This window comes from Sminthopsis crassicaudata, chromosome 1 (assembly GCF_048593235.1).
Source record: "Sminthopsis crassicaudata isolate SCR6 chromosome 1, ASM4859323v1, whole genome shotgun sequence".
Taxonomy (NCBI): domain Eukaryota; kingdom Metazoa; phylum Chordata; class Mammalia; order Dasyuromorphia; family Dasyuridae; genus Sminthopsis; species Sminthopsis crassicaudata.
The window spans coordinates 2,887,202-2,914,909 of record NC_133617.1 but is presented as its reverse complement, the minus strand read 5'-3'; the positions used below and the strand labels follow the sequence as shown (position 1 = coordinate 2,914,909).

Here is a 27,708-nt window from a genome sequence, read left to right as displayed (position 1 = left end):
GCCTTTTCCTCAAAGTCATATGTCTCTCTGTTTACTTTCTCATTACTTATCTTATCCCTGCCCCCTTTTGTTCCATCATATCCACTTCCTGATTCTTCCTCACTACCTGTTAGGATTACTAGGTGAGAACTCGGGTTGTCTGGACAGTAACAAGGTGAGAATTCAGGTTGTCTGGACAATTACAAGGTGAGAACTCAGGTTGACCTGACAGTTCTCTGGCTCAGACCTGTAAAGGGAGTTTACACCTTAGGAATCCTAGAAGAAGCAAGCTCATTGGTTGAAGTGATTCTTCCCAGAAGCCCTTGCATTATCCCACGCCCATTCTCTGGGAGGATAAAAGAGGCAACATTGGGCCTGGACAAGCAGTCTGCCTGGGGAAGGACAAGAGCTGGAGGAGATTCAGAGCCAGGATTCAGGAAGAAGAAGAGGTTGGCTAGAGGCTCCAGAAGCCTCCCAAGAAACCTGCTCATAGAGGAAAAGGTTATACAGAAAAGGATTACAACTGAGAGACGATCAGAATAGTACAACTACCTCTTCCTTCTTCCACGTTACATCCACCTCCTTTGACTTCCTGTTTACTTCCCAATTCTTTCCCACAGCTAGCTTCCATTGGCTCCATTTTATGGGCATGGCTGGTCCTGGTGAGAGCCAGTTTACGACCCTCTCCATTTGCAATTCAATATCTACTTTTAATGCATTGTGGCTTGCACCTCTTAAAGTGACCCCAATCACTTGATGCCATTTTGGGATGGCTCCTGGAGTTTCCTCATCATAGGAAGCCATCTGACTACTTACTACCTCCCACTTTTTAAAATCCATTTCCAATCCTGCTTGCTTTACTATTTAATAAGCTTCTTTCCCTGGTACCTCCTGGGACCCTCACAACAATTTGTCCCATTTTCCTACTTTCTACTCATTGTAGAGCAGAGTTCTGTCTCTCTTCCCACCTGCAGGCCTGATACAAGGTGAGGCCCTAGCCAAAATTGTTCCTGTTTGGGGCGTGCCACTTGTAGCTTTCTTAATGCTACCCTTACCTTGTAGCTCCCCTTTGAGGTACTCTTAATACCCATCTGTTGATGGCACGACTAGGCCACATTTACTTGTCCTTGGGCACCAACCTGAATAACATAGAGACAGACCACCAGGAGGTAGGGTTGAATTGAAAGAGAATTTTATTCTTAAATAGCATGTATTTATACCCCTCTGAGGATCTGGGGGAAGGGGAAGTCCTCTAGGACTGGCATAACAGGATTGGTTTGAGAAGAGAGAGGGAGGCATGCTAGGCTTTGAGAGCAGTAAAGAGGGAGATGTGTTACCTGGAGTCAGACACCACCTCTTGGGCTATGCCCTATGGCTCCAGGTAGAGTCATTTGTGAAGCTGAAGGTGGGAGGTTTTGGCCTTTTGCATCTCCAGTCATTTGGAGTCTCTGAAAGTCACCTTTTTGCGTCCTTTCCCAGGATTTTACCCCTTGGATGATTCCAAGGACCCGAGTATGGCATTATTTTTATGGAGGTAAGAATAAAAACTGTATAGGGAGGTTGCTTGTAAAAAAATCCTTCTATCAAATAATCATGATAAATTCATAACAAAGGGATAACATGACTGATTTTTGGTGTTACCAAGTGGCTAAGGCATGTCAGAGTAACCATAATTCAGTGCTTGCTTAATTCCCCTTAATTCTCTGCTGTTAACTTCCTCGAGTTTGGATACCCACTCTTTCTCTGTGTGGAAAGAATCAATGGTTCTTTTTTGCTTTTTACTCATGGTTAAAAAATCTTTTGGGGTCTGTCCCTGGGTTAAGAAGTGTATTTATTTATTTCTTTACCAGCTTCCTCCCAGACCAGAAGGATGCAGCGCCTCCTGTGCCTGATCTAAGAGATAGCTCTGGGAGAGAGTTCCCTCCCCCTCCCTGGAAGTGTCTCAGAGGTGATTAGTACAGCTGCACCCTGAGGGTTGCCCAGTGAAGGACCCCGCTGTGTGTCCTAGAGACTTCCCTGAGGTTTAAGACTAAACAGTAAAGGTGACACAAAGCCCGGCCAATGGGTCCCGTGGGGCATGGACATCAGCAGCTGACGTGAAAAGCCCCTCTGTCAAACTGGAAGTGTCTGCTCAGAAACTTTGGTCCCTATTTCAAAGGTTCCGCTTCTCTGGGACTTCTGTGACTGAATTCCACAACCTCCAGCCAAGCCTGGCCCTATGTAGATTAGATGTTGCCTTGGGCTGTGTCCCTACTTTTTAAACTCTTAACTACCCCCAGGTGAAGCCCCAGGCAGCAGAAGTCAGCTGCACAGACTTGCCAAGATCTGTTATGTCACTTCCAGATTGGGGTGGTTCTAATATCTAGCTTTATATTTTAAAGTGGCTTGATTTCTCTTCTGATCTGCTGTTTTATAAGCAGAGAAGAGCTAACAGCCTGTGCCAGATTCTTCTATCTCAGTGGCTTCTCTGATCCCAGAGTTCTCCCCAGCCCGATCAGAGCAGTGTGCTAGCATCTCACCCTGTCTGTGCTGGTCTTTTTTCTTCCTCCCCTGGGAACCGACCTTTTTTGTTGAAACTCAAGATTCTCTTCAGCTGGTAAGTCGTGCTTCCAGTCCCTGTGGTTTCTATCAGTCCAGTGTTATGTTTGAGGCTGATTTAACTAATTGATAATGAGGGAAGAAGGGAGCTCACAAAATTGCGTGTATCTTCTCTTCCATCTTGGCTCCACCTTTCCCAAATTTCTTAATCATTGTTATTAAAACTTAACAAACCTTTTAAATCAGCAAAACAGACTAGGGGCTTTTTCCAGGACCCCCACCCTTGGAGAGGTTTGTTTCACCTTGAACATTTTTCCCTCCCAGAATCCAAGGGGAGCTTCTCTAAACTTCCAAGCCCACTAAGTGCATTTTTCTGCCTTCCCAGAGAATGCCTAGATATTCCTTGAAAACTTATTTTCTTTAAATGTTAGCACACTGCTCTTCTATGTTTTTTTTAACTTTCCAAATTATCAAATCTCTTTCAATCTATGGTTTTATTTCGTCCTTTCTCTCCCTTTTCTCCCTTTTCCCCACAAGACTACTGCAGTTAATCAGAGACAGAGAAAGAGAAATAGTCTTTTTGTTCAAACTTCTTTCCTTGCCTGAGCCACTCTTGAAAGAATTACTGCTCTGAATGACTTCCACTTCAAACAATTCAGCCTGATGTTTTTCTAAGTCTGCAACACAGAGGCTGAATTCTTATCTCTTACAAGGTTGCTAATTTTTAACACAAAACAAAAATGAAAAGCAAACAAACATATATACAGATACATGCAGAGCTCCATTTTTACCTTTTACATAATTTTTTAAGTCTGTTGCTTTTGCTTACAAATTAGTGCAACAGATTAAAAATGGGCAATTTTATCTTAAATCTTTAACAGGGCTCTACAACCAACAGACAGTCAATCATACAGGACACACAGGGCAAGAACCACAACCAACAGAACAGAGAAATAATAGAACACCCAGGACACAGACTGCAAACCAACAGAACAGACAGACTAATCACACACAGACAGAACACGAAATACATATTACCAGGGAGCCAGATTAGACCGGACCATCACACAGCGTCCTGTGGAGATCAACAAGGGCTTTGATGTTGAGTCCAACTTAGCCACTTGTTTCAGCAGTACTCACCAGACTAGGCGGCTGCAGGATACTCAGGCAGCTGCAGGGGCCCCTCAAGATCTTATTAACCAGAACTGGATTTCAGGATGCTCTGTGTCAATTTTGAACAGAATTCAAACATTTGGGTCTCAATCGCCTGGTCGGCAGAAAGAGATTTCTAGAAACTGGGGCCGAGAAACATCTCTCGGTGGTGACCCTCTAGGATCCATAACCTCTTTCACCATCCAGGGAGAGGGACTGGCTGTCAGACTGATCCAGAGTCTCTCTGGGGCCTCCAAAGAAATGGACAGACACCAGATAGCTCTGATCAGATTATTACATTTAAAGCATCATTTATTAGCTGGCCGGCGACTGACCCCACTAGACAGGCTAGTAGAGATCAGCCCTGAACCTTTAGTGAAGTGCAATTTTAAGCTCGTTTACCATATCCTGGTACAGCCTTGTGGTTACAAATTTTGGGAATCACTGACACAGTTTCTCATTTACAATGGGGAAGTGTCTGGACGAGAGTGTCCACATGTTTTCCAATTTTGTGACTTTGTTAGACACTTGCTTCTTGGAAAGTCTAGGATCTCATGAACCGGGGGATGGGGCCCCGTCTGAATATAACACTTCCATAATTGAGTTTAAGCAACATTTTCCTATAAGCCTGAGGTCCCCTGACCTAGGGATGAGGGGACCAGTCTTTTGTCCATTTCACTCCCACCACCCAAAGGGCAAAGGCATGTCTGTAGACCCTGTGATTTTAACCTTTTCAGGTGGGGGATATGATGAGCCTGCAGGTGTCTTTGTTCTAGTTGTTGGAGAGAGGAAATCTGTCGTCAAAATCCTGGACTGAGGAACCTCTGAGGCTCCTTTCATCTCTAGCAGACGGATGTTACAATCCTACAGAAAGAGGGAGACCCACTAGCAGAGGAAAACTCTGAGCACTGGACTTTCTGTAATGACTCTTCTAAATGGATTACACTACGCCCTGAGCCTGGGACCTGGCTCACGTGGACCCTGGTGCAGGGAACTTATGAGCATCAAGGCTACAATTTTACTGACTTTTACGGAAATTGTCATCTCTGAAAGATTTAATAAATCTTGTGATCTACAATGGAATATTTCATGAGGTTTCTCCATCACAGGCTGAAGTCAGGTCACAAAACTATTTTCCTACAAAAGGCACTTCTGGGATGGAGCCTGACTTGGCACAAGGGAAAGAAAGGTCAAAATATAATTTTGCACTTATGATTTCCCTGGATGCAGGGACTCAGCTGGAGATGCCCCAGGCAGGCTGGTCCCCGGAATTCTTCTGAGACTGAGACTTCTCTGAGGAAAATCGAGTAAGACGAATGGACCCAATAACTATCTAAAAATAAATGTACCTGGAGACAGAAAAAAAGTATATAATGGTCACTCATCATACATCTTTGTCCTGGTCTTGCACATGGACCTGACTAATATCCCACTGTTTCCTCCAGTGTGATCTGGAGATCAGAGCCTGGGCTTCTATAGATAGACAGGCTGTGCCTTGTGCTGAAAAGTTCCTCCTCAGTCCCTGACTCAATCTGCTGACTTGGATGTAGCATGAGCAACTCTTCAGAGTTAAAATTTTGCTTACTGTCCAGGGAGATGTGGCCCCACATTGTGAGAAGCATTTCTCACCTCGTTTCTTCCCTTGCTGTGTCTCTGCTGCTGCAGCTTCCAGGGTCTGGGCAGGACTGCTATGAAGATCAACCCATGCGTTACATCCCTGGAGATGTGGACATTGCTTTCTTTCTCCCCCTACATTCACCTGAAGTGAGCAATGTAACAGGAGCAGAGCGGTTTCAGAGGCCTCCTAACAAGGCTTGTAGGGATTATAGGTAAGTGTCTCTCTCTTTGCCTGTGCTCATTTCCACTGCGAGGATGCAAGAAAAGTCCTCATTGCTCAGCATGAGTTGGGGTGCTCTCCCCTCTCCCTGTCTCTTCATGTTTGTATCTTCTTGGCAGCTTTCATTGTGTCTCCTTAACATCAGAGTTGAAAAAAGAAAACCCCTCTCCCCTCCTTTCCCCTTCCCATTTCCTATCAAACAGGTCATCCCCAGGCCACTCAGTCCCTACCAGGGTCAGTGTTTTCTCTCCCTCCCTTCCAGGTCATCCTGACTTCATGTAAATAGTGTAGGGTTAATGGCCTGAAGCAACAGAAGTACTTGGGCCGTGCTGCCTTTCTATGCTAGGACAGAGTTCTTGCCGAGTGTCCAGATCCTGAACAAGGAGAAATCTGCTCTGTTTACAGGAAGGTAAGCAGTGTCTCCTCTCCAGCTTTGCCTATCTGACAACAAGAGAGCACCCCTTGTTAGGAAGTCATGGGACCCTTCTTTAGGAAATTTAGGGTTAGGGATAATTCTACTCCTCCCACCTCATTTATGAGTTGGAAACATGATCTTATGTTACTCCTTCATGTGGGTAAATAAATTTATCACTGTTTTCTATTGTTTTTGGAAGAAGTAATAGTGTCATGAAGGTCAGTGTGTCCTAGCTTAGGGAATCTCAAAGGTACTGAATAAGTTAGGACTGATGGAGCCAGAAACTGAGGGATGGGAAATTTGACTTTATTGGGAAAAGACAGAATTGTGCAGGATGGAGCTCTGGCAAGTTCTCAGACTTGCAAATGGCTTTATGAAATGCCTGTTCCCTCTCACTGATGTCTGGAGAATTCTGTTTTCTCAAGGTGGTGTGAGGGGGGCTTCTTTTATTTTCTCAAGCTAACTCTTCCTGAACTGGAGGAACCCAGGACAGATGGTGTTTATTTACTTTCTGGGATTTTGACAAACATCCTGACCTTTGTGCTGCTTCCATAGGTCTTAGTTTTATCCATTACCACAATCAACTCTCTTTGCAAATCCCTCCTTTCCAAAGCAGGATCTCAGTATACAGGCATGCAACACTCAAATATAACCGTTTGTAAGCCTGTGCTGTAGCAAAAAATTTCAGACTCCTCCACCGATTCATGCATTATTTCCCTCTGTTACATCAGAGGAGAAGTTCATTGGCTCTTTACTGTATGTTCTGCTGGTTGAAGACAAACCATATGTTTCACTGAATGGTTCCTTGGCAGATAAAAGTTCTTTTCTGAAGCTTGTTGTAGTCTTATGTTATTATTTAATCCCTCTGGACTCTTTTTTCATTTGTACTTTTCTTTGTATGTATAAATAAAAATTCGCTACAAATCAATCTTAATAAATTATAAACATTTCATTACAGTTGAGTATATTTTTGTCTAAGAAACAAGGCCATTAAATGATATGAATTATTGGTTATCCCTTTAATGCTTTACTATCCTTGTTTTTGTTCTATTTGTTGTTCAGCATCTAGGAAAAGTGGGAAGTTTGACCTAGAGGGGAAGTGTCCCCACCCATTGGTGAAACATTAAACAAAAATCCTGTTCTAAATCAAATGCCCTTTCATGTTTTATGAATTATTTGATTTTTACCTTGAGAACTGCAGCCACGGAGAAGGCAAGGCCTCCATATTGTCAACATCCATGATAATTGGATGGAAATTGAATATAAGTGAGTATAATGTCACACTCACCTTCTCCACCCATTAAAACAAGCCCAAAGTGTCTGAGAGGTACTCGCTATTAACAATATTGTACAAGGTTTGAACAGTTTTTAAACATGGCCTAAAATAATAAAGCTATAGGTTTTTTGCTATTGGGCTCCTAGTTGAAGATCTGGTAGCAAATCAAAATCTTAGAACTGATTTTTCTTCTCAGATCATGAGAGAAAAGAAAAAAGTAAGGAGAGAGAAAAACTAAACCAGAAACTCATTTTATAGGAGATATTAGATAGGACCTGCAGCACATTCTGTTCTCACACTTATTGGAATTTAGGTGTGTAATTTCCTTCTTTTAAAAGGACCTCTTTGCCAAATCCCAAGATATCAAAATCTCAGTTTTCATAGACAATGATGATGTCTGTGAAATCTTCCCTTATTTCTTCAGGGAAATATGGTCTTACTGTACAGTGTCCATATATATCAGTGACTCGAACCAATCTAATTACTCTTTTTCCACCTTGCATCACAGTACCTTATTTCTCCCTCCCATTATACTCTAAGGTTTCTAGAAGCAACAAGTATCCATGTCTCTTCTAGAATCAGTGAATGACTCAAGCAAGCAGAGTTTCATTAGGACATAAAACCAGTAGTCCTCACCCTTTAAGAAATTACCAAAAAAAGAATACTGGAACAATGTGTATGGAGAGAGGTTATTTTGAATTCAAATGGAAGGAGCTAAACAGCTATTGCAGTTCTTACTTGTGTCTAAATCTTGGGAAAGTCCCTCTTCTAAAATGAATTCTGTGTGAAGTTTGCATCAATGTTCTATAACATCTACCATTAATTCACCAGAAACATTGAAAAAAATTACCAGCAACTCTACATGGCTGCCTTCACCCTGCATGAGATTAACAGGAATCCCAAACTGTTGCCCAACATTTCCCTGGGATACCGTGTGTACAACTGCTATTCCAGTGAAGAACGGACCTTGGAGCACTACCTGTGGTGGCTGTCTGGAACATACCAACCCCTCCCTAATTACAACTGCAGAGAGCCAGGAAAGATTGTGGCTGCCATTGGAGGAGCCACATCAGCTCTCTCTGTTCAGATGGGGACCCTGCTTGACCTCTACCGTTTACCCCAGGTGAATGAGAGAGTACCTAATACATTTTCTGTTCTTCTGTACAACCTAGGAGTCACAGCAGTTGTGTTGGTGGTAGAAGTAGCAGGAGCAGCAGCAGTAAAATAAAATGCAGTTATGTATATATTTTAAAAAATTTTTTAAATGTTTTACAAATGTATTTCTTTTGATCTTCACAACAAACTCATAATGAAGATGTTCTTATAACTTCCATTTACACTGGAGGTTATTGTGACTAAGAAAAGTTAAATTGTTATCAGGCAACTAATGATCAACTGGGATATTAATTAAACTAGATTTTCTTAGATCGGTTTAACTCTCTAGTGACTTAATAAATTCACTCTTGTCATCATCATCAGGGAAAATGATCAACCATATTGTGAGCCAAGAAGGCATTTAACATTCAAGCCAAGAAAGGATCTGAAAACAAAACTAGTTCTATTTGCCCATTATACAGATAAGTTCAGTAATGATTGGAAAAGTTAAAGTGTTTACTGGACATTACACACTTCACTGGTGGAAGAGAACTGATTAAATCTTACCATTCTGGACTTTAAGTTAAATGAACTTTCAGTATTTTATACCTCATTCTATGAACTTCATTCTTCATAATCTCTTAGTCCCTCACTATTAGTCCAGAATTTATTGAGATGAGAATTATTTATAAAAGGAAACTGAGCATGAGCACTGATGTATAAGGTTCTTGTTTTAGGCAGCACTGGGAAGCTTATCCACAGAGCTGTCCTAAGAACTTCATATTTACATTTATGAATGGACAAGAGTTTGAGAACATTATTCACAATATTAACTTTAATAATGGGCACAGAAGGAGAGCAGAAACATTAGATGCAAGGAGTGACATTTCAGAAAGCACCTCATCTTTTCCAAACTGAAAAGAGACCTCTCTGAGCACTGTGGTTTAAGAAGGGTGCTTAGTGAACTTAATCAATGGTCAGTCAGATGGGTGACTGTTTTGTGTGTTCAGAAGAAAGAAGAAAATTGGGGATGATTTCATGGAAGAGAAATAATCAAAATTTAGATTGTTTCCTTTAAAGCAAATAGAAGTCAGTATTGAATGTGGAAGTATACATATGAAAAGGTGAAGGACTAGAAGCCTCTCTCCATTTCTATCCACATTCCTTATTTTAAGGCTCTCCTGACTTAACCTAACATTATTTAACTATTATTTCTTTACAAATACTGATTTAATATTTAAGGCTCTTGGAGAAAAACCAATTGGGATCTTTGTTGTGTCACTAATATAAATAGTCCTGACCATATACTTGGAGAAGAGTAAAAACAAAACTTTAAGCTCAAAGAGCATAGTAATTAACTCTAGATGTCCTTGTGTAAACATGTCTGAGCTGTCTAAGTGAGGGATTCATGAGAAGCCTTCATCTAGGGCCTTTGTTGCCAGACAATATAACAGCAGGAAGTCTGGTCAAGAGAAGAGTCAATCAGTTCCATTCGGGGATTATTTTTCTTGATCCTGATCAGAGAGAGCATGGCAGGAGAAATTGAATAAGTCTCCTTCACCAAACAGGCAGAGTCTTTCCTACTGTGATGTGTGGGTATATATGTGACCCTCAGATCTAAAACACTATTTGTCATAGAGGATTTGAGATTTTATCAGCCCTCTTATGCAATCCACGAATATCTGTATTTGTCAATGAGACAAATATTATTGCCAAAGATTGTGGTAATGATTATCAAATTTTGGAACAGACCTTCTGATGTGTCTTAGAAAATAAACAATACATATCAAGTTGTGTCTGATGATAGTTAATGTGGGATCATCTGTACAGTAGAGTAATGTTAAGTATAAAGAGTCATGAATGTCTTACATGGTGTTAAACCATGTTCTCTTTTTCCATAGTTTTCATGTGTATGAGAACTTTAAAGAAGCATTTGACCACTTATGTGCAGTTTAGGACATGTTTCAGCTTTTTAAAATCATTTTACAATTGTATTTATTTTCTTAAATGTTTACAAGCAATTTTACTATATCATATTTCATTGCTTCCAATAATAGCATGTCAAAAATAATTTTTAATGTTTAATGTTCCCGATTCTCTTTCTCTTTCTTCCTTTATGGTGCCCCTACTTAAACTGATAAGCATTCAGACATCAGTTATACATGGACAATCATGAAAAACATTTCCAATTCAGTCATTTTTGTAAAAGAGAACTCAAAAGAAAGAAATAAAAAACATGAAAAATAGTATGCTTCATTCAGGATTCAGACAATATCAATTCTTTCCATATTAATGAAACATATATTTCTTCACTAGTTCTCTCAGAATTTCTTGATCCATTGTATTGATGAGAATTTCTAAATCATTCACAGTTCCTTAGGGTACAATAGTGCTATTCGATTGCAGCATGTACTCCAGGTTATGCTCACTACACTTTACATCTTTGTACCTAGGAGTTTCCAGAGATTTTGTTTTCCTTCTCATTTCTATCAACATATTTACATTTCCTCATCATCATATACTGTAACTAGTATAAACATTTTACAATTAAAATATGTGCATTTGACTTCCAATCTTTTGCCATAGCAAAAACAACTGCTTAATGAATTTAGTTCAAATTGGTCCTTTCTCACTTTTGTAATAATATTGGTATATAGATTTATCAAAGGTACTGCTGGATGGAAGGATATGAACAGTTTTAAAGCCTTTTGGTCATCTTTTCAAACTTTTTCCCATAATAATTGGAGCAGATTACAATTCCAACGTGTTATGTCCCCAGTTTACAATATCCCTTACAGGATTTTTTATGATTCTCTTTTTCGTTATGTTAATCAATCTAATAAGTGGGATGTGGTACTGTAGAGTTGTTTCAATTTGCACATCTCTAAAAATAGTGACTTAGAATTTTTTCATATGCCTGGAGATAACTTTATATTTAAGAAATGAAGTCAATCTACAATACACATTGCCCAGTTTGCTGCTGAATTTTACCAGAGACACTTCTTACAAAATTTTTCCACATTTTTTGCTTTCCTTTTATGTTTTGGGGATATTTGTAAATCTGATAGGAGTCTTTTGCTACATCCAACTCGTTTTGAATTGCATTTCTCTAATGTTGAAAAAAAATTTTTTGTTTCCTGTTTGTTCTATTTATAACAATGATACCTGAAGAAGAATGAGCTGTCATTATGCTTGAAATGTCATATTCTTGGACATCCTTAGTGATTGGGAGGATGTCAGCTACTCAGCTACATTGTACTGGGGGTCTCTTACCTGTATCACTAATTTAGATCTCACTAAGCTCCTTTAGCAATCTCAGTTTTCTGATTTCATAAAGCCAGAAATACATATTCAGGGTCTACTGGAAACCAGTTAGATTTTCTTGTTGAAAATACCACAATTATAACCCATAATGACATCTATAGGTGAATATTATTTTGTCCCAAATTTAAAAAGTACAGAGTTCTCATCATGTGGTTTTCTTTCATTCACCTTGTCTTCAGCCTCAATCATATAGAGCTGGTTTACTCTAGAAATTTGTTCTGGGCCAAAGATCAAATGAAGAAATTATTTATATATTCTGGTTCCTTTGGGAAGTTTAAGGAAGATTCATTGCTTGGATGCCTTCAATAAGTCAGTGTCTTTTTGAGAGCTCACAGAGATGTAGACTTTCAGAGAGAAATTTTCATTTATGATAAACTTTACAATAAAATCTAAAACTTTCTTCTAACAATAAATATGCCCATTTGACTTTGTATTTTACTTTAGTTCTCTCTGCAGCATCATGCACCTGCTCATCCATATTTTTTTTTCATCCAGATTACTTACGGTCCATTTGATCGCAGTCTTGCTGACAAAGTCCAGTTTCCTTCCCTCTATCAGATGGCCCACAAGTCCTCTTCTCTTCACCAAGGAATTGTCTGCTTATTGGCATATTTTCAATGGAACTGGATAGGTCTGATTGTCTTTGATGATATGAGAGGTGAGGAATTCCTCAAGGAAATGAGAGAGGAAATGAAAAAGAACAGAGTTTGTGTGTCCTTCACAGAGAAGATCCCTCTCAGTGAGAGAAAAAATAAGGAGACCTCTGAGGCCTTCACGTCCAGGATCCTAATTTCAGAAGTCAAAGTCATTGTCATTCATACTGACACAGACTCATTAACAATTATGGGAGACCCACCAGGATTTTTATTTCCAACCAAGAAGGTGTGGATTGCCACATCTCATTTAGACACTACAACCAGAGCCTTGTACCATTATGGTTTCACTTTCCATGCTTCTCTCTACTTTTCACACTTGACAACTCCAGTCCCTGGGTTTGAGAGTTTTATCAGAATGCTTAATTCTCCTTTAAGTATGAGGAACAGTTTTATTCAGGCACGTATGCCATCACTTTTGAAATGCTCAGAACAACCAGACATCCCTGAGCAAGATTTATATTTACCAAATGCCTCCCTGAAACATTTACCTTTTTACCCTGTGGACATGACCACATCTGCCTTGAGTTACAACATCTACAATGCTTTATATGCTGTGGCTTGGGCTCTCCATGAAATACTGATGAAAAAATCTGAGATAAGATCCTTAGGAAATGAAGAATCTGTATTGCCTCATCCATGGCAGGTAATACGGAAAGTGTGGCGCTTTTTTAGCTATGATTTTTTGAGTATGTATTTTAGTAAGAAGTGGGACATGGAAGACCTTGAAGACTTTTCAATTTCTAAAACTATTCTGATTGTATACTCCTCAAAGATTTTATTGGGTTCCAATATTTATCAAATAGCATATAAAGTTACAATGAAATTTCCTTCCTAGAGTCTTAGAGTTGTAAATAATCTTAGGTTTCTTATTTCCTATTCAGCTCTGGCCTTCTTTTATCAGAAATATTTGAAGGCCCTTTATTTCATTAGGAACCCAATTTTTTTTTCCTGAAGGACTGAACTTAGGATTTCTAAGTAGGTGATTTTTACTTGTAAGCCAGATCCTTTTTTCTCTAAATTGGTCTGTTCTATGCACTCTGATCTTTCCATTAAGAAGGTGAGGATTCTTTTTTCATCCTCAATGTGGCTCCAGTATACAGATGTGTTTCTTTCTGCATCCTTGTACTATTTTCTCCTTCACCTTGGAGGTCTAGAATTGGGCTATAGTATCCCTGGTGAGGTCCTTTGGGGATCTTTTTCAGTAGATGATCTGTAGTTTCTTTCATACTCTATTTTCCCTTCATATTTTGGAAAACAGGAGAAATTTACTTGATATTTTCTTGAAATATAGAATCCATGTTCTTTTTGATTGTAGAACTCATGTAGTCTCCTAATGTTAAATGATTTCCCTTCTTTCTCTTTTCCAGGACAGCATTTTCCATTGTGATACTGCATACTGTTTTTCATTCTTTTTCCTTTTGGTTTTGTCTTTAATTTCTGAAAACATCATTACCTTCTACCTTCTTAGTTCTAATTTTTAAGGAAATATTCTCCTCAATGAACCTCTATATTTCCCATATTTCCAATTTGTTGAATTCTGATTTTTAAGGCTTTTTTCTCTTCTAAGTTTTTTCTGACTGCTTTTACATCTCTCTCATTTTTATTCATACTTTTTTCTCTACCTCTCTGACTCCATTTTGAAAATTGATTTAGAACTCTTCTGTGGCTTTAGACCAATTCTTACTTTCTTTGAGGACTTTGGATATAGGAGCTTTGACTTTGTTTTTTTCTTAGTATAGATTTTTCATCTTCCTGTTCATCACATTAATTTTCAAGGAACAGGATAATTTTTGGTTGTTTGCCAATTTTCCCAGCCTATTCTTTGACTTTACCTGTGCATTAGAGTAGTGCCCTGTTTCCAGGGTAAAGGGACCAATGTCCCAAGCTTCAGGAATTTTGTGCAGTTATTTTCAGGGATTCTTCTAGGGAGCTGGACGTTTTACGTCTCCTAAGGTTGTCTGATCTTGGAAGAAATCTCTTTATTAATGTCTTGGCCTCTATTCTGTTCTGTGAATCTTAGGATTGTCTTCCTAACTCTCAAACTGTGAGCCAGGAAGATGTGCTCCATCTGGGTACTGGCAAAACAACCGAGTCCTGTCCCATGGCTTTAAAAGAGACCCCTGTAATACCCTTCTGACAAGCTCCTTACCCCTCTTAACATCTGTGGTACAAGAACTGCTTCATTGGCTACCACTCCTGCAGCCTCTTCAGGTGTTCTTTATTCAGTGGCTAAGGTATTGAGCTCCTGGTTGTCTTTGAATGCCACACAGATGGTTTGATAGTCTATCCTGGAGATGGCAGAAAACCACTGGAGATAAACAAGGATGGGAGTGTCAGTGACTGGCCTGCACTTCAGAACAATCCCTTCCCAGGCAGGATGGAAGGTAGAAGAGTAGAGGTTTAGTCAGAGGCAACCAGCAGGAGGATATTGCAATAATCCAGGTGTGAAGTCATGAAGATGTTCCAGTAGCAGAGAACAGGAGGGGAACATATTAGAGAGATGTTGCAAGCAGACCTTGGCAATACATTATATAAATGGGGTGAGAAACAATGAGGATTTGAGTGTGAAACTGAAACTACAAACCCAGGAGATGCAGGCAACCCTGCAGGTGTCAGAGGGTAATTTCTGTGTCCCAGAAGAAACCCAGATTTGATCACACCTAAAAATAAAACACAAGACTCCATAAATTCTCACGTACAATTGCCTTTCCCTGAGGTACCTCTCACTGATGAGCATTTCTCTTCCCTTTCAGCTGCACTCCTACCTGAAGAACACCCAGTTTAAGAACATTGTTGGTGAGCAGGTGTTTGTGGATGAGAACAGACGTACAGAGGCTGAGTATGCCATTATGAACTATGTATACTTCGATTATGATAATGATCATCTTCTGTACGTGGGGGACTTTATCCCAGAAGCTCAGCCCGGTCAAGATTTTATAATTTGTGCAAATGTCATAGTGTGGAACCTGTGGAGTTCAAAGGTCAGAGCATTATTATTAATTTATGCTCCTAAACAGGAAGAAACCTTTTTTCATCGATGTGTTCTTTGCCCTCTTTTATGATGTCTTTGAGATAGACACTCAGTAGAGACACTGCTGGATAAGAGGATATGCACATTTTCTTAATCCTTTGCACTTACTTCTATTCAGATTTTTTCCCTTCCTCCCCCAACCCCCTCCCCCAGATGGCAGGCAGTCTTATACATGTTAATTATATTACAGTATATTCTAGATACAATATATGTGTGTAGAACCGAATTTTTTGTTGCACAGGAAGAATTGGATTCAGAAGGTAAAAATAACAGTTTACACTCATTTCCCAGTGTTCCTTTTCTGGATGTAGCTGATTCTGTCCATCATTAATCAAATGAAATTGGATTAGCTCTTCTCCATGTTGAAGATATCCACTTCCATCAGAATACATCTTCATACAATATCATTGTTGAAGTGTATAATGATCTTCTGGTTCTGCTCATTTCACTCAGCATCAGTTGATGTAAGTCTCTCCAAGCCTCTCTGTATTTCTCCTGCTGGTCATTTTTTACAGAACAATAATATTCCATAACATTCATATACCATAATTTACCCAACCATTCTCCAATTGATGGACATCCATTCACCTTCCAGCTTCTAGCCACTATAAAAAGGGCTGCACTGGGCCTCAGTTTAATTCAGTTTTTCTAGGTTTTTCTGAAATCCTTTCTTACAGAACAATAATATTCCAGTAGACTCCTATGCTATAACTTATTTACCCCTACCCCACCTGATGGGAATTGACTCAATTTCCAGTTCCTTGTCCATATAAAAAGAGTTGCTCAAAACCTTTTTTCATCGATGTGTTCTTTGCCCTCTTTTATGATGTCTTTGAGATAGACACTCAGTAGAGACACTGCTGGATAAGAGGATATGCACATTTTCTTAATCCTTTGAACATCATTGCTCTCAAGAATGATTGAGTCATTCCAGAACTCCACCAATAATAATTAACATCCAAGTTTTTCCATATCTCTACCAACATTAATTATTATCTTTTCCTGTCATCTTACTCAATCAGAGAAAGTTTCCGTTATCTGGATTGTCATAGTCAATATTGATTTAGAGCAGTAGTCTTCAAACTTTTTAAATAGGGGACCAGTTCATTTTCCCTCGGACTGTTGGGGGGCTGGACTATAGTAAAAACCAAAGCTCAGACTCTGTATCTGCCACTCAGCCCATTTGCCATAACCAGGCCGGCCCCACAAACCTAGTCAGCGGGCTTCTTCTGGCCCACGGGCCGTAGTTTGAGAACTCCTGATTTAGAGCATGTTTTCATATGATGAAAAATGGCTTCAATTTCTTCATCTGAAAATAGTTGGTTCATTCTTTTGACCATTTATCAATTGGGGAATGGCTTGTATTTTTATAAAATTGACTCATATACATACATAATATGTACATATACATATGTGTACATACATATATAAATCTATGTATTTATGTATTTGAGAAATGAGACCTTCAAAAGAGAGAGTGCATTAAAAAAAAATTCCCCAATCTTATTGGTTCTATTCAAATCTTGGCTATCCTGGGGTTTTTTGTGCAGAATGTTTTCCATCTGATTTACTCAAAATTATCTGTTTTGCATTTTTAATGTTCTCCCTTTCTTCTTTGGTCATAAATTCCTCCTTCTCCAAATATCCAATGAATAGAACAACCTTTATTCCCATAATTTGCTTATAGTATCACCATTTATGTCTAAATCATGAATCATTTTTTTTATCTTAATATAATACTTTAGATGTTGGTTAGTGTCTAGTTTCTGTTGTATTATATTCCAGGTTTCCCAGCACTTTTAGTCAATGAGTGAATTCTTTACCCAGAATGTGGAGTTTTGCATTTTTTGAAACACTAGATTAATATAATTGTTGACAATTCTGTACCGAACTTATTCCAATGATCCACTGTGTTTTTTGCCAATACCAAATACCTTTGAAAGGTACTGTTATAATGGTTTTATTTCTACAAGTTCTAGACCTTATTTGTTTGCATTTTTATTATTTAATTAATTCTTGACATTTTGTTTTTTCCAGATGAATTTTTTAAATTATTTTTCTGATTCTAAAAATCAAGGTCTTGGCAGGAGGATTAGAATGGCACTGAATAGGTAGATTAATTAGAATTAACATTTGAATTGATTAGCTTGGCCTACAAATGAGCATTTGATATATTTCTAATTGTTTAGATCTCACTTTATTTGTAGGAAAAGTGTTTTGTAATTCTGTTCCTAGCTTTCCTGCCTTTATCTTAACAGTCAGACTCCCAAATATTTTATATGCCTACAATTGTTGTAAATGTCTTTTTCCTTTCCATACTTTGCTGCTAAGATTTCTTGGCAACATATAGAAATACTGATAATATATTTATGTTTAGTTTACATCCTGTGAAACTGATAATGTTGTTAATTGTTTCTAGTAGCTTTATAGTTGATTCTCTCGAATTGTATAAATACATCATGTTATCTATAAAGTGTGATAGATTTTTTCCTGCACAAATTACCAGATTCATTCAAAAATTTCTTATATTCTATTTGCTTAAACTAACATTTCTAGTACATTACTGAATAATAGTGGTGAGAATGGGCAACCCTATCTTATAGTAGATGTGTTGAGCTTATCTTCATAAACATACAATATTTGCTGAAAGGTTTAGCTAGATGCTATTTATAATATTTAAAAGAACTCCATTTATCCCTATGCTCTCCAGTGTTTTTAATAAAAAATAGATGTTGTATTTTCCCAAATAATTTCTCTGCATGGATTGAGACAATTGAATGACATCTGTTGTAATGTGCTGTTGCCTCCAGAAACTGTTGACTACTCTCTGGGAGGAGATCTGCTGTGTCAACTCAAATCTCTGGGACAGATTCTTCTTCCTGTAGAGAGCCGTTATCTCCAGACAGTTGCCGTCAACTCTGGTCCAGAGTAGTGATTTGCCTCCCTGCAGAGAGCTGCCTCAAGTCTGGTCCAAACAAGACCCTCTCTATCTCTCAAGTGCCTCCCTTTTTTATCCTTTCAGAGAATGGGCATGGGATAACGCAAGGGCTTCTGGGGAAAATTACTTCAACTAATGAACTTGCTCCTCCTAAGCATGCAAGGTGCTCCCCAGGAGGTCACAGAAGTAAAACTCCCAGTAAAGGCCAGAAGTAGAGAATTGTCAAGTACCAACTTAGCACTTAGTAAGAACTTATCATCTCATTATCTCATTAGCACTTAGTAAGAACCTAACAATCTGTTACTTTGGTTTTTGTTATAGAGAGTTATGTGGATAGTTTTCCTTATACTGAGCCAGCCTTGCATTTCAGATATAAATCCCACTTGGGCATAATGTATTATGTTTCATGATAAGCTACTTGAATCTCTTTTCCTTAAGTTTTGGCATCAATATTAATTAGGGAAATTGGGTTATAATTTTCTCTTTCTATTTTGGCCTTTTTTGGTTTACACATAAATACAATTTCTATGTCAAAAAAGACATGTGGTAGGACACCTTCTTCAATCATTTTTTCCAAATCGTTTACATAATATTAGAATTCATTATTCTTTAAATGATGAAGAGAATTCACTTGTTCAGGAAATATTTTTGAGGGGATTGAGTTAACTGATTTTCCAATTACCTTTTCTAAAATGAACCTGTTTAATTATGTTATTTCTTTTCTGTTAATTGGGACAAGCTATATTTTTCTAAGGATTCATTCATTTCATTTAGATTCATGTCATCTTTATTAGCAAAACTTTGGAAAAATTATTCCTAATTTTTGCTTAAATTTCTACTTCACTCATGATAAGTTCATGCTGTTCATGATTCATACTGGAAACTTGATTTCCTCCTTTCCTTTTTCTAATCATATTAACCAAAATTTAATCTATTTTGTTGTGTTTTTTTCATAAAACTCAAATCTCAATTTTATTATTATTAATTCAAGTTTTCTCCCTTTCAATTGTATCCATCTATAATTTAATTTTCAGAATTTCTATTACTTAATAGGAAATTTTTAACTTGTTCTAACTCTATCTTTTTTATTTGAACCCCCAGTTCATTAATCTCCTCTTTGTCTATGTTATCCACATGAACATTTAGAGACCTAAATTTTCACCATTTGCTGTTTGGCTGCAATCCATAATTATTGGCATACCATCTTATTATTGACATTTTCTTGGAAGAAATTATTGACTTTTCTATCATCTGTTGTTAGACTTACTCATTATTGAGGATTCAATTATTTACTTTCTAATTAATTTTGGGTCTATTTTTCCATGGTCATTTATTAGAAGTGATTTTTTATTGCATCATGATCTAAAAAGCATATATTTTCCACATCTGTCTTTCTGTATTTGATTCAGAAGATCTTATGCTCTAAGAAGTGGTCAGTTTTTGTAGAAGTCCTGTGATCCACTGAGAAAAAGGTCCATTACGCTCTATCCCTTTTCAATTGTCTTCAGAGATCTATCTTACCTAATTTTCTAAAATTCTATTCACCTCCTAAACTTCTTTCTTGTTTACTTTGTGGTTGGATTTATCTACTACTTACTATTTTGTAATTACTATATTGTCACTTTTGGTTCTATTTTCCACATCATTAGTTTCTCCAATGAAATATTTTATATTTTCTTCAAAATTTTCACTTAAGTTTTACTTTTATTTCATCGATTTTATGTCTACTTGACCTAAAAAACTTGGCAAATTGGGAAAAAATTCCATAAAACAATACAACTCACTAAAAAACTCAATTGGACAAATACAAAAAGAAATAAAAAAAGTGAATGAAGAAAATCATGTTATGGAATATTATTGTTCTGTAAGAAATGACTAGCAGGATGACTTCAGAGAAGCCTGTAGATACTGACAGGAACTGATGCTATGTGAAATGAGCAGAACCAGGAGATCATTGTACACTTCAACAACAGTACTATATTCTGATCAATTCTGATGGACATTGATCTCTTCAACAATGAGAAGATCCAAATCTCTTCCAATGAACAGAAGCAGCTACATCCAGAGAAAGAACAATGGGAAATTAATATGGACCACAACATGACATTTCCACTCTTTCTGTTATTGTTTGCTTGCATTTTTGTTTTTTCCTCTCAGATTATATTTACCTATGTGGTAGCGAACAGATCAGATCCACCTTTAGATCTAGAGCCAACCTGATTTTGGCTTCCTCAGAGTCTGAAATCTGCTCTCTTTCCCTATAGAAGTTATCAACACTCAGTTAGAGCTTGCATTGCCTCTTTGCTCATTTTAAGAAAAAAAAAAAACACAAAAGCTACAGTCTACTTATGGGGGGCAGTGTCTTATGTCCAAGCTGCCTCTGCAGACAATAGGAAGTGTCAGTGAAGCAGCAGTGGGGACAGTCTCTAGAGACTCCAGCATTTTGGAATTATAGACTTTACTCCTGTTTTTATAGCTTCTCTGCTGATCTACTGGCTTGCTGCCAGGGCAGAGTAGCCCACACTGTGCTAAAGTGCTCCCCCCAGATTTTCCACCAGCAGAGACTACACCGCACCCCCCTCCAGTCTGCTCAGAGTTAGCCATTTCCTATGGTCTCACTGCCTGCCTAAGGTCTGTGCCTGGCCTAACCCCAGTCCTTCCCCAGGCATGAGCAAAACAGATCTTTTCTGGAGAATTTCGAGAATATTTTCAGTTGGCAATATGTTGAACTCCCAATATCCATGTGTTCTGACAGTCAAGCACTAATTCTGAGGCTGAATTTTGTTAAAATTGATTCAGGGTAAAGGAGAGCTTAGGAAGATGCATGTGTTCTCTCCAGCATATTGTTACCCCCCCCCCAACCGAACTGATTTTTAAGAAATAATTAATTTCTATATATTTTTATTTTTGCCAAATTTGTTTTTTAAAGAGTTGTTTCTTCTAGAAATTTCCATATTTCCTCTTCCAAGCTTAGGTTTTTATTTTCAAATTGTCATCATTTTCTTTCATAATTATCATTCTTGCACATTTTTTCTGTCATCTCTTTTTTAAGATATTTTTTGAGCTTTTTGAGGAGAGGCTTTTGAGCTTGACAAGAGTTCATATTCCCCCCCTGAGATTTTATTCATAGGCATTTTGTCATTGTTACCCTCTTCCAGTCTTCTATTATGATCTTCCATCACTGATATCTCTTTATGGTCAGTGTAACATGCTGTTGTCTCCAGAAGCTGCAGATCACTCTCTAGTTGGAGATCTGCTGTGTCAACTCAGAACCGTTGTCTCCAGACACTTGCCATTAACTCTTGTCTAGAGAAGTGACTTCCCTTCCTGCAGAGAACCGTGTCAAGTCTGGTCTAGAGCAGAGACTCCCTTTTTCCTCCAGAACTGCCCTTTTTATCCTCCCAGAGAATGGGCCTGGGATAATGCAAGGGCTTCTGGGAAGAATTACTTCAACCAATGGACTTGCTCCTCCTAAGCATGCAAGCTCTTCCCTAGGAAAGGCCAGAACTAGAGAATTGTCAAGTACTGACTTAGCACTTAGTAAGAACCTAATATCTCATTATCTCATTAGCACTTAGTAAAAACCTAACAGGTCAGAACTTTTTTTTTTTTTGCTCCTCTTCTCACTTTTAAAATTTGAGCTCTGTTGTTTGGACACACAAGAGATTATGTCAAGCTTTTTTTCCTGAAGAACAGGGGTCTCTCTTTGACTGTGTGGGGCCAATGGTGCTGCAGGCTTTGCCACTGGGCTGGCTTGCTGAGGTTCACTGATTCCCAGATTCTCTGTTATGTTTGCCCTGGAGTTCTCACAGTAGAACTGCTGATGCACTGGCTTTCTGGATGAGGACCCAGTAGACACTATTGCTGTACTTTGGCTAAGAGCCTCACACTAAATTCCCAATGCTGGACTTTTGCAGGCTGTCCTAGATACACCCTACCTCTTCTGGGCCGTGATGCACCCTCTGTTGTCCACAAAAGCCTGTCTTGAAGGCATATCTGAAGCTCAAAAATTACATTGCAAATGTTTCTGGGTTCTGTCATCGGGCACTTGTTCTGCTAAAAGTGTACACCACTCCTTCACCAATTCCTTCAATTTCTCTTTCATCACCTATTATTGAAGAAAACATTTCCAGTACAATATTGCATAATAATGGTGTTAATGGTTACCCTTGTTTAACATTTGACTATATTAGGAATACTTCTTGACATTTAACATTCACATTACTTTGGGAACAGCACTTGCAGTACAATGGGCACCCCCAAGAAGAAGCTTCAAGATCTTTTTGGGATCTCTCCCACATCTATGACTGAGACAAGGAAAGTCATCTTCTCTGTAATTGGCCAATATATGGACTATCTTTAAATGATCAGGGTGTGAAATACATTTTTGTGAATGGTTCAGTAGGAGAAGGTTTGTCACTGAGTATTTTGGAAGAGTGGGTGACAAATGGAAAGAATAAGTTGGATCATGTGATAATTCATATACACTTTTAATTCTGTATCTGTAGAGGTGGTTCTCAAAACCAGAATGGTAAAAATTAGCTGCGTTTTTCTTCAGAAACATAAATAGTTATCAGTTAAAAGTGTTTATTCCAGTCTCCTGTCACTTCTTAGGTTCCCTCTGCAGTATGTAGTGCCAGTTGTCCTGCTGGATTCAGGAAGTTGCCTTTGGAGGGGAAGCCACCTTGTTGCTTCAGCTGCTCCCCATGCTCAGAAGGAGAAATCTCCAGTCATATGGGTGAGTTACTGCAAGGAATCCTAGCTCCTGGTAATTTGGGGCACTACTAGCATGTCTCTTTGGGTCTTCACTGCAGATGTGACAGAGCAATAAAAGAGTTGTGAAAATCACAAAAAAGAGGAAGAAATAATGAGGAGAAAATTTTTTTTTAGGAAACAATGCTGAAAGCAAGGATGGATCTGGTGTGTCACTGAATCATTCTAGATGCTAATTTCAGATCTCATGGACATGAAAGACAGGGTGAAAATAAGGTGAATCCAATATTTGTAATACTAGTGAAAAAATCCAATGGAGGCTCCAAAGAGAATTTTTCTTTTAATTAATTGATGAAATGAAGGGATTAAAGGGTTACCTTTTCATTGTTGAATATATCCTCGAAAGGGTTCATTTCTATTGGGATTTTGAAAAGGAGGAATTCCAAAACAAAAGAAACATATTTTCTGTAAGAAACTTGCCAGATATTTAGTAAGTCATTATTCAATCAGTAAATCAATAGTCATTTAGTATGAGAAGTAGTTGGTCATAAATAATGGGACAGAGTGATAAAAAGGAGGTGGATCCTTCATTAAGGGAGATACTATTTCAACAGAGGAGACAAGAATACACACACTGTCTGTATCTAACAAGAAAATGTTTAAAAATTCATATAAATTAAACAATATTAATTATTGAAAGGTGTAAACTGGGAGGTGGAAAGAATGAAAAAGTACTGATACAGGCAGCTCTTCAACTTAAGTTGTTGCCCAACACAACACAGGCAAAATCTGGATGTCTGATGCCACAGGTCTCCACTGTCTAAGCTTTCTGTCCTTACTGATTAGGTTAAGAAGAAAAGGTGACATCACTTATGTAAAATGAATAAAGAGACTTCAACAAAAGCCAAGCAGGGATCAAGGTAAAGAATAGTTTTGATCTGACCAGTGTACCAAGTAACTTACCAGTGACTGTGTCATCCAGTAAAGAGAGAATGGGATTTTGCGTCCTATGGAAGCAGAAGGACTTTCTACAGCTCTCCTGACTATTTCCTGCTGTGGGAATGTAGAGAACTGTTTTACTCTAAACTCTAAGTCCTTGTTTGTCTCCTGCAGATGCTGAGCAGTGTCAGAAGTGCCCAGAGGATGAATATCCCAATGAGCAGAGAGATAGATGCCTCCCCAAGATTGTGACTTTCCTGGATGTGAATGAACCTTGGGGGAAGGCAGTGACAGCTGTAGCTCTTTCACTCTCATTGCTCACAGCCCTGGTTCTGTGGGTCTTTGTGAAATTCCAAGACACTCCCATAGTGCAAGCCAATAACAGGAACATCAGCTACTTGCTCCTCACCTCCCTTTCCTTCTGCTTCCTCTGCTCCTTGCTCTTTGTGGGCCGTCCCACCACTGCTTCCTGCCTTTTCCGACAAACAGTCTTTGCAGTTGTGTTCACAGTGGCTGTTTCCTCCATTTTGGCCAAAACCGTCATAGTGGTTCTGGCTTTCAGGGTTACAAGTCCAGGGAGAAGGATGAGGATATTCCTTCATCCTAGAGTGCCCTACTGTGTTGTTCTCATCTGCTCTGGAATTCAAGGGCTATTCTGTGTCATCTGGTTGGGAACCTGTCCCCCCTTTCCAGAAGCAGACACACACTCTGAATCCAGACACATCATCCTCACATGTAACGAGGGCTCTGCCTTTACATTTTACTGTGTTCTGGGCTACATGGGCTTTCTGGCCCTGGGCAGCTTCACCATAGCCTTCCTGGCCAGGAACCTGCCTGATGCCTTCAATGAAGCCAAGTTCATCACTTTCAGCATGCTGGTGTTTTGCAGTGTCTGGATCTCTTTCCTTCCCACATATCAGAGCTCCAAAGGGAAAGCTGTGATGATTGTGGAGATCTTCTCCATCTTGGCCTCCAGTGCCGGGTTACTGGGCTGCATTTTTATTCCCAAATGTCTTGTGATTCTTCTCACATCATGGGAAAATACCATAAAACAGAACAAGAATCAAAGGGGTTCCAGGAGCAAGGATTTTTCTTTTTTTTTAAATTTGATGTCTTTATTTGCCTCAGTTTCATGTAAAACACTAATTTTATCTTTATTTTTAAAGCTTTGACTTCACATTCTCTCCTTTCTTCCCCAAGCCCAGAAGCATCGAGCTTCCACATGCGCAGTTACATAAAATATTTTATAAATGTCATAATGCCTACATGCATCATTCCTTGGCTTCATAAAAAGAACCCATATATACATACATATATATATATATATATATATATATATATATATATATATATATATATATATATACATATATTTAAAACCTGTGTTACATCATCAGTTTCATCATAAAGCCCTTGAGAGTACTTTTGGATCATTGTGTTGTTGAAAAACAAAGTTATTTGCAGGTGACCAGTCTGCTATATTGCTTGACTTTGTACACATTACCTTTTAGTTTTCATATTTTCATGTATATCTTTCCGGATTTTTCTGGTCATTATACCTAGAGAATCATCAAAGTATTCCATCACAATTACATACCACAATTTCTTCAATCATTCTGCATTTGATGGGAATTCTCTCAATTTCCAATTCTTTCCCCAAGAAAAAAAGTGACATCCAGATTTTTGTACATATAATTCCTTTTCCTTTTTTCTTAATCCCTTTTGGGTTTCAAGCCATGTTAGTTTTAGGTGGATGAATTTGCCTAATTTTATGGCCTTTTCAACATAGATCATATATTTTTATCAATATCAATTGGGGATTAGCTCATATTTTAATATATTTTATTCCTTTATCTATACATTTGAGAAGGGCTGCTACATCAGTGAAAGTTGCTTCAAAATTGTTTTCACAATGACTGTTGCTAACTGTATTTCTCCCATTAATTCCATTTTGTTTTTTTTTTTTCAATTTATCCCTCATCAAAGGAGTTTACTTCTCACCACACTTTTCACAATATCCCTTCTTTTTTCACCCTACCCCATTCTCATATTCATTTTCCTCCTACTATCTTGCAAAATAATATGGATTTCTATAGCTATGTTGAGTGTGTATGTTATTTCTTCTTACAGCCAGTTTGACTGATTGTAATATTGACTCATTCTCCCTCCCCTCCTTCCTTCCCCTCTACTAAATGCTGTGTGTCCTCTTTAATAGAATATAATTTATGCCATTCTACTTCTCCTTTTCCCTTCCTCCCAATTCATTCCTCCAGCCCTTTAATTTAATGAAATTTCTTTCAAAAAGGATTCTTTCATATTCATATTCAATTCACACCTATGCACTCTGTTTATACTCACTCCTTCTAACTTCCCTAATAATGGAAAAATTTCTCATGAATTACATGGAAGAATGTCAACAGATAAATCAGTTTCAGTCTCTTATCATTTCCACTTGCTGATTAGTTACTTGTGCTTTTCCTGAGTCCTGTAAGTGAAAATGAAATTTTCTGTTCAGCTCTGGCCTTTTCCTCACAAATACTTGGAATTCGGCTATTATCCTGTGTTTTTTCTGTTTTCCTTAAGGTTTATCATCAGTTTTACTGGGGAGGTGATTCCTGGTTACAATCCCAGCTCCTTTGCTCTACAGAAATTCAACTTCCAAATTCTCTGATCCTTTAAAAAAGAAGTAACAATATTCTCACTATACTTGAATTCTTCCTTTCTAAATACTTGCAATATTTTCCCATTTACCTAAAAGTTCTGGAGTTTGACTACCCTATTTCTGGACATTTTCTTCCTGAGTTCTTCAGATGACAATCAATGTGTTCATTCCACTTGTCTTTTACCCTCTAGAATAAATACCTAGAGTTTTCCTCAATACTATATTACCAGAAGATGTCTTGGAAGTCCCATAATTTTAAATGATCTCTGTGGCACCATTATTTTTCCAGTGAGATATATCACATTGTTTTCTACTTTTTCATTATGTATATTTCGAGTGATTATATCTGGAAGCATTAGCTTGACCAATTATACCTTATATTTCTGCAAAGACAACAGCAGATTCAGAGTTGGTATTCCTTCATTGCTGGGATCAAGACAGGGCTGGGACTTTACTGGCTTGACCTATACCACTATTGTGCTCCTAACTCACAATAGACCGTTCCAAGTTGTCATAGATTAGAAAAATATTCCACTCCATCTTTTTTTCTGAGTAATAAACTCTAAAATGCATTTATCATCATTTTAAAGGCATTTGGAGGATTTAGGGTGAAACTGAAATGAGTTCCTTCTTTATTTGGCCTTCTGAGCTCTGTGTCCAAGATGTTTTAAGGAACATAGAGTAGCATTCCTTTTTCTTTCTTTCTTTCTTTTATTTTTTCTTTATTAAAGCTTGTAACATATGCATGGGCAAAATAACTGTATGGATATCTATACATATATAGTACTTTAATATATTTAACATGTATTGTTCTATCTGCCATTTAGAGGAGGGGGTGGGTGGAAGGAGGGGAAAAGTTGGAACAGAAAGTTTTACAAGGGTCAATGCTGAAAAAATACCTATGCATATATCTTTTAAATAAAAAGCTAAAATTTAAAAAATATGCATTGACAATTCTTCAACATTAAGCCTTGCAAAACCTTGTGTTCCAAATTCCCCCCTCTCCTAAACCCTTCCCGGGATGGCAAGTAGTCCAATATATGTTAAACATGGTAGAAATATAGGTTATGATACATATTTATACAATCATCTTGCTGTGCTAGAAAATTCAAATCCAACCAGAAAAAAGTGAGAAACAAAATAAAATGCAAGC

The 27,708-nt window shown here is 38.1% G+C and overlaps 1 protein-coding gene across 1 annotated transcript; it reads left to right on the top strand.

The window, feature by feature from the left end:
• The first annotated feature begins 1,276 nt into the window (after positions 1 to 1,276).
• Positions 1,277 to 25,143, top strand: LOC141563449 (vomeronasal type-2 receptor 26-like). Its single transcript, XM_074304972.1, has 6 exons — positions 1,277 to 1,384; positions 5,335 to 5,498; positions 8,029 to 8,320; positions 15,026 to 15,197; positions 22,869 to 22,979; positions 24,068 to 25,143. The coding sequence occupies exons 1-6, from the start codon at positions 1,277 to 1,279 to the stop codon at positions 25,063 to 25,065; spliced, it is 1,845 nt and encodes a 614-aa protein (XP_074161073.1). The 3' UTR covers positions 25,066 to 25,143.
• Positions 25,144 to 27,708: the final 2,565 nt, after the last annotated feature.

Excerpts from the sequence above, each read along its gene's own strand:
- LOC141563449 (XM_074304972.1), top strand. The coding sequence starts at position 1,277 with ATGCTAGGCTTTGAGAGCAGTAAAGAGGGAGATGTGTTACCTGGAGTC. Across the intron at positions 5,499-8,028 it reads AAGGCTTGTAGGGATTATAG|AAACATTGAAAAAAATTACC; the intron begins GTAAGTGTCTCT and ends TTAATTCACCAG. Across the intron at positions 22,980-24,067 it reads AGAAATCTCCAGTCATATGG|ATGCTGAGCAGTGTCAGAAG; the intron begins GTGAGTTACTGC and ends TGTCTCCTGCAG.